Genomic DNA, 16,403 nt, shown 5'->3' with positions numbered 1-16,403 from the left:
ACTGACCATTGTTTTTTTCTACTTATTTGAAATAGGGTCTTTATAGCACTTTATATTGGCTTAATGCCCAGTTTCTCCAAAATGCTGCAGTAAAAAGGTTTCATGTGAAGTACATATATAGTATGGTATGTTCTGTATAAGAACTGACCATTGTCTTTTTCTACTTATTTGAAATGGGGTCTTTAAAGCATTTTATATTATGTTAATACCCCCTTTCTCCAAAATGCTGCAGTAAGAAGGTTTCATGTGAAGTACACATATAGTATGGTATGTCCTGTATAAGAACTGACCATAGTTTTTTCTACTTATTTGAAATGCGGTCTTTATAGCACTTTATATTGGCTTAATGCCCAGTTTCTCCAAAATGCTGCAGTAAAAAGGTTTCATGTGAAGTACATATATAGTATGGTATGTCATGTATAAGAACTGACCATTGTCTTTTTCTACTTATTTGAAATGGGGTCTTTAAAGCATTTTATATTATGTTAATACCCCCTTTCTCCAAAATGCTGCAGTAAGAAGGTTTCATGTGAAGTACACATATAGTATGGTATGTCCTGTATAAGAACTGACCATTGTTTTTTCTACTTATTTGAAATGCGGTCTTTATAGCACTTTATATTATGTTAATACCCCCTTTCTCCAAAACGCTGCAGTAAATAGGTTTCATGTGAAGTACAGATATAGTATGGTATGTCATGTATAAGAACTGACCATTGTCTTTTTCTACTTATTTGAAATGGGGTCTTTAAAGCACCTTGTATCATGTTAATACCCCCTTTCTCCAAAATGCTGCTGTAAAAAGGTTTCATGTGAAGTACATATATAGTATGGTATGTCCTGTATAAGAACTGACCATTGTTTTTTTCTACTTATTTGAAATGCGGTCTTTATAGCACTTTATATTATGTTAATACCCCCTTTCTCCAAAACGCTGCAGTAAATAGGTTTTATGTGTACAATACACATATAGTATGGTATGTCCTGTATAAGAACTGACTATTTTTTTTTCTACTTTTTTGAAATGCGGTCTTTATAGCACTTTATATTAGGTTATTACCTCATTTCTCCAAAACAGTGCAGTAAAAAGTTTTTATGTGAAGTACACAAAAAGTATGGGATGTCCTGAATAAGAACTGACCATTGTTTCTTTCTACTTATTGGAAATGGGGTCTTTATAGTACTTTATATTATGTTAATACCCCATTTCTCCAAAACAGTGCAGTAAGAAAGTTTCATGTCAAGTACATAGTATGGGATGTCATGTATAAGAACTGACCATTGTTTTTTTCTACTTATTTGAAATAGGGTCTTTATAGCACTTTATATTGGCTTAATGCCCAGTTTCTCCAAAATGCTGCAGTAAAAAGGTTTCATGTGAAGTACATATATAGTATGGTATGTTCTGTATAAGAACTGACCATTGTCTTTTTCTACTTATTTGAAATGGGGTCTTTAAAGCATTTTATATTATGTTAATACCCCCTTTCTCCAAAATGCTGCAGTAAGAAGGTTTCATGTGAAGTACACATATAGTATGGTATGTCCTGTATAAGAACTGACCATTGTTTTTTCTACTTATTTGAAATGCGGTCTTTATAGCACTTTATATTATGTTAATACCCCCTTTCTCCAAAACGCTGCAGTAAATAGGTTTCATGTGAAGTACAGATATAGTATGGTATGTCATGTATAAGAACTGACCATTGTCTTTTTCTACTTATTTGAAATGGGGTCTTTAAAGCACCTTGTATCATGTTAATACCCCCTTTCTCCAAAATGCTGCTGTAAAAAGGTTTCATGTGAAGTACATATATAGTATGGTATGTCCTGTATAAGAACTGACCATTGTTTTTTTCTACTTATTTGAAATGCGGTCTTTATAGCACTTTATATTATGTTAATACCCCCTTTCTCCAAAACGCTGCAGTAAATAGGTTTTATGTGTACAATACACATATAGTATGGTATGTCCTGTATAAGAACTGACTATTTTTTTTTCTACTTTTTTGAAATGCGGTCTTTATAGCACTTTATATTAGGTTATTACCTCATTTCTCCAAAACAGTGCAGTAAAAAGTTTTTATGTGAAGTACACAAAAAGTATGGGATGTCCTGAATAAGAACTGACCATTGTTTCTTTCTACTTATTGGAAATGGGGTCTTTATAGTACTTTATATTATGTTAATACCCCATTTCTCCAAAACAGTGCAGTAAGAAAGTTTCATGTCAAGTACATAGTATGGGATGTCATGTATAAGAACTGACCATTGTTTTTTTCTACTTATTGGAAATGGGCTCTTTATAGCACTTTATCGTATGTTAATAACCTGTTTCCCAAAAACGCTGCAGTAAAAATGTTTCATGTGAAGTGCACATATAGTATGAAATGTCCTGTATAAGAACTGACCATTGTTTTTTTCTACTTATTTAAAATAAACTCTTTATAGTATTTTATATTATGTTAATACCCCGTTTCTTTAAAATGCTGCAGTAAAAAGCTTTTATGTGAAGTACACACATAGATTAGGATGTCCTGTATAAGATCTGACCATTGTTTTTTTCTACTTATTTGAAAGGGGGTATTTATAGTACTTTTTCTATGTAATACCCTGTTTCTCCAAAATGCTGCAGTAAAAAGGTTTCATGTGAAGTACATATATAGTATGGGATGTCCTGTATAACAACTGACAATTGTTTTTTCTACTTATTTGAAATGGGGTTTTTATATCACTTTATATTATAATGTCAATACCCCGCTTTTCCAAAACAGTGCAGTAAGAAGTTTTCATGTGAGGTACACATATAGTGAGGGATGTCCTGTATAACAACTGACAAATGTTTTTTCCTTCTTATTTAAAATGCGGTCTTTATAGTACTTTATATTATGTTAATATCCCGTTTCTTTAAAATGCTGCAGCAAAAAGATTTCATGTGAAGTACACACATAGAATAGCATGTCCTGTATAAGATCTGACCACTGTTTTTTTCTACTTATTTGAAATGGGGTTTTTATACAACTTTATGTAATGTTAATACCTCATTTCTCCAAAACAGTGCAGTAAGAATGTTTCATGTGATGTACACACAAAATATGGAATGTCTTGTACAAAAACTGATCATTGTTTTTTTCTACTTATTTGAAATGGGGTCTTTATGGCACTTTATATTATCTTAATACCCCATTTCTCTAAAATGCTGCAGTAAATAGGTTTCATGTGAAGTACAGATATAGTATGGGATGTCATGTATATTAACTGACCATTGTCTTTTTCTACTTATTTGAAATGGGGTCTTTAAAGCACTTTATATTATGTTAATACCCCATTTCTCTAAAATGCTGCAGTAAATAGGTTTCATGTGAAGTACAGATATAGTATGGGATGTCATGTATATTAACTGACCATTGTTTTTTTCTACTTATTTAAATTGGGGTCTTTATAACATTTTGAAACATAATATTATACAATTTCTCCAAAACACTACAGTAATAAGGTTTCATGTGAAGTCCACACATAGTATAGGATGTCCTGTGTAAGAACTGACCATTGTTTTTTTCTACTTATTTGAAATGCGGTCTTTATAGCACTTTATATTATGTTAATACCCCCTTTCTCCAAAACGCTGCAGTAAATAGGTTTTATGTGAAGTACACATATAGTATGGGATGTCCTGTATAAGAACTGACCATTGTTTTTTTCTACTTATTTAAAATGCGGTCTTTATAGTATTTTATATTTTGTTAATACCCCGTCTCTTTAAAATGCTGCAGTAAAAAGGTTTCATGTGAAGTACATATATAGTATGGGATGTCCTGTATAAGAACTGACCATTGTTTTTTTCTACTTATTTGAAAAGGGGTCTTTATAGCACTTTATTTTATGTTAATACCCCATTTCTCTAAAATGCTGCAGTAAATAGGTTTCATGTAAAGTAGAGATATAGTATGGGATGTCCTGTATAATAACTGACCATTGTTTTTTTCTACTTATTTAAATTGGGGTCTTTATAACACTTTGAAATATAATATTATACAATTTCTCCAAAACACTGCAGTAATAAGGTTTCATGTGAAGTCCACACATAGTATGGGATGTCCTGTGTAAGAACTGACCATTGTTTTTTTCTACTTATTTAAAATGCGGTCTTTATAGTATCTTATATTATGTTAATACCCCGTCTCTTTAAAATGCTGCAGTAAAAAGGTTTCATGTGAAGTACATATATAGTATGGGATGTCCTGTATAAGATCTGACCATTGTTTTTTTTTCTACTTATTTGAAATGGGGACTTTATAGCACTTTATTTTATGTTAATACCCCATTTAATTAAAATGCTGCAGTAAATAGGTTTCATGTGAAGTAGAGATATAGTATGGGATGTCGTGTATAATAACTGACCATTGTTTTTTTCTACTTATTTAAATTGGGGTCTTTATAACACTTTGAAATATAATATTATACAATTTCTCCAAAACACTGCAGTAATAAGGTTTCATGTGAAGTCCACACATAGTATGGGATGTCCTGTGTAAGAACTGACCATTGTTTTTTTCTACTTATTTAAAATGCGGTCTTTATAGTATCTTATATTATGTTAATACCCCGTCTCTTTAAAATGCTGCAGTATAAAGGTTTCATGTGAAGTACATATATAGTATGGGATGTCCCGTATAAGATCTGACCATTGTTTTTTTCTACTTATTTGAAATGGGGACTTTATAGCACTTTATTTTATGTTAATACCCCATTTCATTAAAATGCTGCAGTAAATAGGTTTCATGTGAAGTAGAGATATAGTATGGAATGTCGTGTATAATAACTGACCATTGTTTTTTTCTACTTATTTAAATTGGGGTCTTTATAACACTTTGAAATATAATATTATACAATTTCTCCAAAACACTGCAGTAATAAGGTTTCATGTGAAGTACACATATAGTATGGGATGTCCTGTATAAGAACTGACCATTCTTTTTTTCTACTTATTTGAAATGCGGTCTTTATAGCACTTTATATTAGGTTATTACCCCAATTCTCCAAAACAGTGCAGTAAGAAAGTTTCATGTCAAGTACATAGTATGGGATGTCCTATGTAAGAACTGACCATTGTTTTTTTCTACTTATTGGAAATGGGCTCTTTATAGCACTTTATCATATGTTAATACCCTGTTTCCCAAAAACGCAGCAGTAAAAATGTTTCATGTGAAGTGCACTTATAGTATGGGATGTCCTGTATAAGAACTGACCATTGTTTTTTACTACTTATTTGAAATGGGCTCTTTATAGCACTTTATATTATGTTAATACCCCCTTTCTCCAAAATGCTGCAGTAAAAAGGTTTCATGTGAAGTACACATATAGTATGGTATGTCCTGTATAAGAACTGACCATTGTTTTTTTCTACTTATTTGAAATGCGGTCTTTATAGCACTTTATATTATGTTAAAACCCCCTTTCTCCAAAACGCTGCAGTAAATAGGTTTCATGTGAAGTACAGATATAGTATGGGATGTCCTTTATAAGAACTGACCATTGTCTTTTTCTACTTATTTAAAATGGGGTCTTTATAGCACTTTATATTAGGTTATTACCCCAATTCTCCAAAACAGTGCAGTAAAAAGTTTTTATGTGAAGTACACATAAAGTATGGGATGTCCTGAATAAGAACTGACCATTGTTTCTTTCTACTTATTGGAAATGGGGTCTTTATAGTACTTTATATTATGTTAATACCCCATTTCTCCAAAACAGTGCAGTAAGAAATTTTCATGTCAAGTACATAGTATGGGATGTCCTATGTAAGAACTGACCATTGTTTTTTTTTTACTTATTGGAAATGGGCTCTTTATAGCACTTTATCATAAGTTAATACCCTGTTTCCCAAAAACGCTGCAGTAAAAATGTTTCATGTGAAGTGCACATATAGTATGGGATGTCCTGTATAAGAACTGACCATTGTCTTTTTCTACTTATTTGAAATGGGGTCTTTATAGGACTTTATATTATATTAATACCCCCTTTCTCCAAAATGCTGCAGTAAAAAGGTTTCATGTGAAGTACACATATAGTATGGTATGTCCTGTATAAGAACTGACTATTCTTTTTTTCTACTTATATTAAATGCGGTCTTTATAGCACTTTATATTAGGTTGTTACCCCAATTCTCCAAAACAGTGCAGTAAAAAGTTTTTTATGTGAAGTACACATAAAGTATGGGATGTCCTGAATAAGAACTGACCATTGTTTCTTTCTACTTATTGGAAATGGGGTCTTTATAGTACTTTATATTATGTTAATACCCCATTTCTTCAAAACAGTGCAGTAAGAAAGTTTCATGTCAAGTACATAGTATGGGATGTCCTATGTAAGAACTGACCATTGTTTTTTTCTACTTATTGGAAATGGGCTCATTATAGCACTTTATCATTTGTTAATACCCTGTTTCCCAAAAACGCTGCAGTAAAACTGTTTCATGTGAAGTGCACATATAGTATGGGATGTCCTGTATAAGAACTGACCATTGTTTTTTTCTACTTATTTGAAAAGGGGTCTTTATAGCACTTTATTTTATGTTAATACCCCCTTTCTCCAAAATGCTGCAGTAAAAATGTTTCATGTGAAGTGCACATATAGTATGGGATGTCCTGTATAAGAACTGACCATTGTTTTTTTCTACTTATTTGAAATGGGGTCTTTATAGCACTTTATTTTACGTTAATACCCCCTTTCTTCAAAATGCTGCAGTAAAAAGGTTTCATGTGAAGTACACATATAGCATGGTATGTCCTGTATAAGAACTGACCATTGTTTTTTTCTACTTATTTAAAATAGGGTCTTTATAGCACTTTATATTGGCTTAATACCCCGTTTCTCCAAAATGCTGCAGTAAAAAGGTTTCATGTGAAGTACATATATAGTAGGGTATGTCATGTATAAGAACTGACCATTGTTTTTTTCTACTTATTTAAAATAGGGTCTTTATAGCACTTTATATTGGCTTAATACCCCGTTTCTCCAAAATGCTGCAGTAAAAAGGTTTCATGTGAAGTACATATATAGTAGGGTATGTCATGTATAAGAACTGACCATTGTCTTTTTCTACTTATTTGAAATGGGGTCTTTATAGCACTTTATATTATGTTAATACCCCCTTTCTCCAAAATGCTGCAGTAAAAAGGTTTCATATGAAGTACACATATAGTATGGTATGTCCTGTATAAGAACTGACCATTGTTTTTTTTATACTTATTTAAAACGGGGTCCTTATATTACTTTATACTATGTTAATTCCCCCGTGTCTTTAAAATGCTGCAGCAAAAAACTTTCATGTGAAGTACACACAGAGATAAGGGTGTCGTGTATAAGATCTGACCATTGTTTTTCTCTACTTATTTGAAAGGGGGACTTTATAGTACTTTTTTTCTATGTTAACACCCCGTTTCTCTAAAATGCTGCAGTAAAAAGGTTTCATGTGAAGTACATATATAGTATGGGATGTCCTGTATAAGAACCGACCATTGTTTTTTTTCTACTTATTTGAAATGGGGTTTTTATATCACTTTGTTGTGTTAATACCTCATTTCTCCAAAACAGTGCAGTAAGAAGGTTTCATGTAATGTACACTCATAGTATGGGATGTCCTGTACTAGAACTGACCATTGTTTTTTTCTACTTATTTGAAATGAGGTCTTTATAGCACTTTATATTATTTTAATACCCCATTTCTCCAAAATGCTGCAGTAAAAAAGTTTTATGTGAAGTACAGATATAGTATGGATGTCCTGTATAGGAACTGACCATTGTTTTTTTTCTACTTATTTGAATTGGGGTCTTTAGAACACTTTGAAATATATTATATACAATTTCTCCAAAACACTGCAGTAAAAAGGTTTCATGTGAAGTACACATATAGTATGGGATGTCCTGTATAAGAACTGACCATAGATTTTTTCTACCAATTTAAAATGTGGTCTTTATAGTATTTTATATTATGTTAATACCCCGTTTCTTTAAAACGCTGCAGTAAAAACGCTTCATGTGAAGTACATAAATAGTATGGTATGTCCTGTATAAGTACTTTCCATTGTTTTTTTCTACTTATTAGAAATGGGGTTTTTATATCACTTTATAATAGGTTAATACCCAGTTTCTCCAAAACGCTGCAGTAAAAAAAGATTTCATGTGAAGTACACATATAGTATGGGATGTCCTGAATAAGAACTGACCATTGTTTCTTTCTTCTTAATCGAAATGGGGTCTTTATAACACTTTATATTTTGTTAATGTCCCACTTCTCCAGATTGCTGGAGTAAGAAGTGTTTACATGTAGTATGCATATTGTATGTGATGTTCTGTACAGGAACTGATCATTGTTTTTTGTCTATTTATTGAAAATTGAGTCTTCATAACACTTTGAGTAATGTTAATGCCCAATTTCTCCAAAACGCTGCAGTAACAAGTCTTTATATGAGGTTTAGTATGGGATGTCCTGTATAAGACCTGACTATTGTTTTTTTTTCTACATCTTTTAAATGAGCATTTTTTTTTCCAAATTGCTGCAGTAAAAAGGATTCATATGTTGTATATATGCATATAGCATGAGACATCTAGTATCAGACCTGATCAGTCTTTTATTTAACTTATGTCAAACAATGTATTTATAACAGTTTAAAGACTTTATAGCTCAATAATAGCAAATTTCTCCAAAATGCTGCAGTAAGTTATTATGAGGTATGCATATAATATTGGATGTCCTGTCCATAGTTTTCTTCTGTTAACTTAAATGAGGTCTTTCACATGAGGTATGCATGTACATCCTGTATCAGAACCAAACTTTGTTTTTTTCTACTTATTTCTTTATAGCACTTTAAAGTGTGTTAATGGTACATTTCTCCAAAATGCTGCAGTAAAACAGGCTTCATATGATGTATGCTTAGTATTTGACTTCCTGCATCAGATCTTATTGTTGTTCTATTCTACTTATAACAAATAATAAGGTCTTTACAGTCATCTAAAGTGTAATAATGCCCCATATCCCATATACTGAAAGAAGCATACAAAATCCCCTTTAAATAAAACCAACATATATTTATAACTTAAACAATGTTTTGTTGGACTACTTTATGATTGTTTTCACTTTCTGAGGTTAGCCACGTTGTATAAAATTGCATTTAACCTTAATTGCAATGTACTGTAGTTGGCTAGGAGAAGTAGAAACGCATTCTGTGTATTTAGAAATCGTATATTTATTCTGTCCGTTTGATCTGCTATAAAATCATTTGAAGCAAAAAGATAAACTTGAGGAAATTAAAGGTAAGCCCAGAAACCAATTTCTTTAAATAACAACAGTCAAAAAAGCTAATAAATTGTTTAATAAAGCATACGTGGGAGGAAAGGGGGATAAACTTATATTTCGTTGTTATCTCTCTGTTCTGGGCGAAATGGGTGCTCTGTGGAGCGCTCTCTGTGTGGCTGCTGACATTACCGTAATGACAATAATACGCGCGCACCGAAATATAAAGCGCGGCTGGCTTGACTGTGTTTTTCCGAACCGCGGCTGGCTTGACCGCAGTGTCCAAAATGCTCAAACGTCCTGTGATGTTTTACTGTGTGGTGAGCTTCAAACCAAAGATGGAGATCAGTTAAGGCTTTGATATACCTCTAATCATAAAGCATTTCCATTTAATGTGCTCTCATGTAAGAGCAAAACTATTGTATTTGTAGTCTATACATGTAAGTCTTTTATTTTAGGATTTTATCATTATGTCTTACAGCATGTCATGTTTCAGATGTCTGGAAAATTAACACATATTCATTCATTTATTCCTTCGTTCATTTTTTTTCTGGCTTAGTCCCTTTATTAATCAGGAACTGCCACAGTTGAATAAACCGCCAACTTATCCAGCATGTGTTTTTCGCAGCGAATGCCCTTCCAGCTGCAACCCAGCACTGGGAAAATTAGCACATTGCTTGTCATATTCTTATATATTTTACAGTCTATGGTCATATTGTAATATATTAATTTGTAACATATTATTATTATTATTAATATTTAAATTGATGCCAGTAAATAAACATGCATAAGAGTAGCTGTTTACATAGTTGTCAATTAGAAAAGTTAAATAATCTTGATAAAGTTACACCTTATTAAACTAATCTCAATCTTATATTTTGAGATTGCATTGTGCACTATGAATATGGCATGGGTCGGTATATGTTTCTGACAGCACAGTATGATAACCTTGGATAAAAATTTCACAGTATCATGGTATTGTGATTACTGCTCTTTAACAGGGTGTTTGCAGGGTCCTAAAAAGTATTAAAAATTGATAAATGAATGTAGAGAAATTAAAGGCTCTTAAAACGTATTAAAAAGTCAAATGCTATTTTGCAAGGTATTAAATTTTATATCATTTTAATTATAGGATGTATGGTTGTATGCTAAAGTTTGACTGAATTAAATCTATGAATATAAGGTTGCTGTGTAGTTTATGAAATCAATAAAATCCTGCTAAATTTGATATCATGCTGCTTTGTTTACTGCAGAAACCAATGCAATGCCATAATTTCTGCAGTTCTATAGGTGGCAGCCTACTGAATTAGCTAGATTTGTTAGATTTTTATTCGGTGTATGAATAATGTTTTAGTTTTGGAATAGTTTCTTACATTAATATTTAGTAAATATACTATTAGGTAAAATCTCGCCAGTGTTTCCGGTTGAAACCTACTTTAGTTATAAGGTCTTCAAATATATGGATAGAGTCTTTAAAGGAATTACATTTCATTCTTTGATTCCTGCATATACTCTGTGTAATGAGTTCTTATCATTTGTTTGGGTAAAAAAAGAAGAAAAAAAAAACGTTTACAACCATTGAACAAAATACATTTTATTTTAGGAATAGGAAACGTTTATAATATTTTGGAACAGTGAACATGTCAGCCTAAATTATTAAAATAAATAATTGACTTCTGCTCTCTTCATTAGTTTCAAAAACAAAGATGTCTTTACAACACATTTAATAATAATAAAAAAAAACCTTACATATAACCCTAAGGTACAGTATAACAGAAACGTTTAGCAGTTTTAAAACCTTGACTTTTCCAAACCATAAAACAGGTTATCGTCCCATGCCCACTACGAATATGACAAACTGCTTTCAAAGCATTTCATTTCCATATATTTATAAAATACATCTGCTAAATGAATAAATCTTAGCATGTGTTAAATAAGTGAAGTGTTTTTTATTTTTTTTCACTCCTGGCAAATTATAGAATATGTCATAAAAGCAACTTGTGTAACTAATTTGATCCTTGTTTGGGTTTTTTTCAGCAATGAGGCAGTGAAATCCTCAAAACGGAGACTTTCTTCGGTAAGCATACAGGAAATCATTGAAATTGAACTTGTGAAATGTGAAACCTTCTGATGATTTGTCTTCTTCTTCTTCTTATTATTATTATAAATTATTATTATTTTTATTCTCTTAACATTTTTTTGAACATTGAATGGGTATATACTAGTTTTTTGGCACAATGCTGATTTTTAGTAATGAATGAATTTACTCACAAATGATATGTGATTCACCTGACTTTTAAGTATATTCACTTTATTTCAGCCTACAAGAAGTATCTTACACATTTTTGTCCATTTCTAAGTTTTATCCATTTCTACCCTGACAGATTTTGAAAGCTCCTCGAACATCTATAAAAGTACTTGGAGTTGAGCAAGAGGAACAAAAGGTGATTGTGTTACTGAATTGGTTTGTTTGTTGTATTTATTATAAAAATGAACATTTGTTTTTAATCTGTGTATTTATGCAGGAAGAAATTGCCAAGCCTGTAGAGAAGAGGAGAAATTCACGTAGAGTGAGTTTTGCCACTACGAATAATGTGCGAGTCTTTACCAAGTAAGTGCAGCAATGTCAACCCACTGATTGAAAAATGCCATATAATAAATACCACAAATAGTATGTTTTGAAGTGTAATTCATATTTAATCATTAACATTTCACAGTGAGGCAAAGAATGAATCTCCTGTTCTGGGATCCATACAAAACTTAAATGGTGAGCAGTTGTTGTTTTATTTGGTTTATTGTTTGTTAACAAGATGCGTACCAGTTTGAGTAAATGAATATGATTAAATATTTATGTTTATATTTTTGTAAAACATTAACAAGTTATTAACTTCACTGTTTTCATTAAATTCAACAGAAGAGCGGCCTGATGAAAAGTGAGTAGAAGATTTTATTATTTAGGTTGTTTTACTGGCTTATATGCTGTTCAAGTTTGATGTGTTTTTTTCATGTATTTTACGTTAAAATATATTAAAACCGTAAACTTTTTTTTTTCTTCCTTTCACTTAATGACAGAATCTTGCGTTTTGCGGATGAGGGAAGTCACCAAATTAAAGGTATTTCTTTTTCAAGTAAAACATGTAAACATTGATGACCACTTCTTCAATTTAAGAATATTCAATATAAGTATATTATGCATTTGCATAATAGTAACGCATAATCTCACATATGTTTTGTATTTTTCCTGAATATTATACATGCGATCAGATAGTAAACCACTAAACCTTTCTGTTTTTTAGGCCTGGAAACTTTGTTGCACACTCCCCTTTATCTAACCCAGAATAAAGTAAGTGTTGATCTAAGTAAAGATATGATGAATTTCAGGCTTCTGCAGTTTTATGACCTGCTTGATTAAAGTATGCATACTGCTGCCACAATGCTTGATTGAAACACACCTTGTTTTGACACACACTGATTGTTTTGACCTTTCTTTTGCAAATTGTAGGAAAATTTCTTCTCTGATCCGGTCTTACAAGATGACTATGTAGATAGAACAATACTGCTTGGTGAAGATACTGGATACATGGATATTACTCACAGTCACACTATCACATTTGATAAGGATTATGAAATCAAAGAGGAGGCAAACCAGGATGTTAGCTTCAAAGTGGCTCAGACTGTCTGTGGTGATTCGAATATTCCAAGTCAGAAAGCAGACAAGAAAAATGTTTCAATGGACTCAGACTTCAGTGCTTTTCTCGCAAGTATGCACTTACCCACTGTAAATACTGTTAAGCTCCAAAAATCAGAAAACGAGCTCGATAATGCCTCCGGTCCAGCGAATACAAGCATTTCAGAAATTGATAAGGAAAATTTCTTGCCATCTTTTTTGACTAAACCACAACCAAGCAGCAAGTGTCAGCCACTACAACCCCGGGGACTTCAACGCAGACGTTCTCGAGTTTCATTCATTGAAAATGACGAAAGTGGGTCAACAATGGGTCGCACTGTTGTAACAGAAAACATTGATAGTGCACAGTCTTTTACACCCTCAGTTCCTAAAAATCCTAGAAGTGTTCCCATCATGACATCTGCTTTTCCAGATGTGTCAGATGACATGGAGTTCACTGCTCCAGTCAATGCTAAAGTTACAGGAAATATCACTTGCGGTGTCCAGGCTGCTCTGGATCAGAATAGATCACATTATTTCTCTGAAGAAGACAATGCAATGGAGATGACGGGGGTATCTGATATATCCGTTCGAAATAAAGACTACACTGTGAATATGATGGAACAAAGTCAGCCTTCAGTTCCTAAAGTAAGAAGGATGTCCTCCTTGGCTGTCATTGGAAATGGAGAGATAACAGATCAAAGCAATGCTGGTTATTTTCAGGGCAATCTATCAGTAGCCCAAACAACAGATTGTGATAATATGGAAATGACTGAAGCTTTAGATGTTTCTCTTCAAGACAAAGAGAAAGCTTTGTTTCCCAAAGTAAGCAGGAGGTCCACATTTGATGTTTTCGGAAATGGAGACATAGTGCAAAACAAATCTAACAGCAGCTTAATGGTTCCTTCTGCAAATTCCGATGATATGGAGATGACTGAGGTTATTGATCTTGAATCCAAACCATCAGTTGAAAACAAACTGCTTCACGGCTCAAGGAAGAGTTTGCCGCTGACATCTATATCCAGAAAGGTTCAAGAAGATAAGCATACAAGCATTATGAAGAACGGTCTGCATCCCATTCCTACAGTAAACAGGAAGACCTGCTTTAATGTTGCTGAAAATGGAATCGTACTGGATTACAATAAATCAGGCCACCTCTCCATAGCCCAAGACGACAATTCTGGCGATATGGAAATCACAGAGTGTCGAACTGATTTTCTCGAAATCAAACAATTAACTGAAAACAAGTCATTTGGTAGCTTCTGGAAGAATTTGCCGCCTTCATCTTCATCCAAGACAGTTGGAGAAGACGAGCATACAGGCAGCGTCAAAAAGGAAGCTCTGTGTTTAACGTCTAGTGTAAACAAGATGCCCTGCTTTAATTCAAATTCTGATGATATGGAAATGACACAGTGTCACACTGTTTTTCTTCAACCTAAACATGTCAGTGGGGATGAATCATTAAGTGTTCCAATAAAAAATGGACCTCTTACATCACTATCTGGAACTGAAGGCGGGGATGAGATGGACATGACTCAAGTACCCACTGGGCGTATAATACTAAATGGTCATTCTTCCTACAAAAAGGAAAAAGGTGAAAGCATTCTGATACCTGCTTCAGCTACATCACCTGTGCATAATAAGAGTGACTATATGGACTTGACATGTGTACAAAGTACTTTTGCAGAGACTTCTCTCCCATGTCCAGACGAAATGGAATTTACAGCATGCGTCGCTGACATTGCCTCAAACCGAACAGGAAGAACTGTGGATATCACAGATATAAGAGCGCCATTCTCTGCCAATCAAACCGTCATCGTGGTTGAACCTATGGAGATGACTGAAGTACATATGGCACCATTCAGTGAGCGAAAGCATAAAGCTTTTATGACTCGAAGAAAGTCAGGAGCAAGGATGATGTCCTTGATGTGCAATTCTGGAAACACTGAAGCTGATAACTGTCAATTTGATTTCTCCAACTCTGATAACATGGACATGACACAATGTCAGACTGCAGTGCTGGAGGCTGAAACTTCCAAGAGGGCCACACCATTCAACAAATCAAGGAGGAATTCAAACAGTGCATCCTGCAGTCCTGATGGTATGGAGATAACTCAGCCACTCACTGGCAAAATAGTGTTAAAAAGCTTTGCATCTAATGAGGAAAGTAAGCATCAGCAAAATCTTTTGCCTGAAGCACAAAGTTGTCAAATGCAGAACGAGTCTCAGTGTATGGAACTGACATGTCAAGCCAGTGCATCAAATCTAGCCATTCCCTATGTTGATGATGAAATGGAGCTAACAGGATGCAATACGATTGCAATGGACTCAAAAAGCACATTGGCATCAAGTGCTGCGGAGATCAAAGTGAATGAAAGTGCACTTTGGGCATCAACAACTGTTTCTAAATGCACAGTGTCAAGTGAAGAACAAAATGAGGTGAGTGAAGCTGCCAACTGTGCTAATAGCAGTGTTTTCCCCTCAAAGGATCTTTTTGATCTTGGTGGAAAAAGCGTTAAATGCAGCAACATGGAGACAACGTCCTACATACTACCTGATATGCAAGTGGACAAAAATTGTGAAACGGCTCTCCCAAGCAATGTGATGGCGAACGATGAAGATGATATGCAAGTCACAAAGCCCCTAACATTGCCTATTGAAATTGAGCAAACGTTTTCATTTAACCAGAACGAAGAACCCAATACATCCTCCGGTTTTAGAAATGACAAAGAGGGTCATGCTCATAATGCTAAAGCAAGACGAAGAAGTTTAGCAGACTTTCAAATGGAGCTTCATAACATGTCACAACGTATCCTCGAAGAGCCAAATTTAATGACAGTAAGCGCAACTGCGCCTCTGCCTTCTTGCACACTCTCAGAGAACGTGCAGAATGAAATGGGAAGTTCTACCGAGCCGGCTTCCAATGTCACACCTGTTGTCAAGCAGAAAAATAATTCTGCGCAAAGTCAGAAGACCACACCTTTTAGTCTTAACAAAAAATCATTTTCCTCAAGGATGTCATTGTGTGGGGTTGTTCCAAAGCTACCAAAACGAACTACAGCTTTCACTCCCAACAAATCCCTGCCCATAAGTATAAATGATTTACCGTGTCTCGAGCTAGAGAAACATTTTGAAGTTGCTGAACAAAAAAGCAATCAAACAGTCGATATTAACGATGAAGAGTTCCCTGAAATGAGCAGTGAAGAAGACCTCTCGGGGAGTCTTGAAAATTGGCCAGTTAGCAAGCAAGATGAACTGGATGAATCTTTGGCTGTACCCATGAAAGAAGAGTTTTTAATAGACGATGTCTTCGAGTCAGGCACAAGCCCTTCTTTTAAAAGGCCACATCCAGAGGAAGAACCTATTATAGCAGAACAAACCAAGAAGACCTGTGTTTCTGACATGGTAGGCACAAATGTTAATAATTTTCAGTTTAATAGT

The 16,403-nt window shown here is 33.7% G+C and overlaps 1 protein-coding gene across 4 annotated transcripts in view; it reads left to right on the top strand.

Moving 5' to 3' along the window:
• knl1 (kinetochore scaffold 1) overlaps positions 1 to 16,403 on the top strand; it is a 44,882-nt gene that overhangs the window by 16,373 nt on the left and 12,106 nt on the right. For all 4 annotated transcript variants that reach the window (XM_073949368.1, XM_073949367.1, XM_009306360.5 and 1 more), the window contains exons 3-10: positions 11,333 to 11,372; positions 11,680 to 11,739; positions 11,821 to 11,906; positions 12,013 to 12,062; positions 12,210 to 12,228; positions 12,368 to 12,408; positions 12,592 to 12,638; positions 12,798 to 16,367. In XM_073949368.1, coding sequence (XP_073805469.1) covers positions 11,333 to 11,372; positions 11,680 to 11,739; positions 11,821 to 11,906; positions 12,013 to 12,062; positions 12,210 to 12,228; positions 12,368 to 12,408; positions 12,592 to 12,638; positions 12,798 to 16,367 — 3,913 coding nt within the window. The remainder of the gene's footprint in view (positions 1 to 11,332; positions 11,373 to 11,679; positions 11,740 to 11,820; positions 11,907 to 12,012; positions 12,063 to 12,209; positions 12,229 to 12,367; positions 12,409 to 12,591; positions 12,639 to 12,797; positions 16,368 to 16,403) is intronic.

Source organism: Danio rerio, chromosome 1 (genome assembly GCF_049306965.1).
Source record: "Danio rerio strain Tuebingen ecotype United States chromosome 1, GRCz12tu, whole genome shotgun sequence".
Classification (NCBI taxonomy): Eukaryota; Metazoa; Chordata; class Actinopteri; order Cypriniformes; family Danionidae; genus Danio; species Danio rerio.
This window is presented reverse-complemented; position numbering and strand designations above follow the sequence as displayed.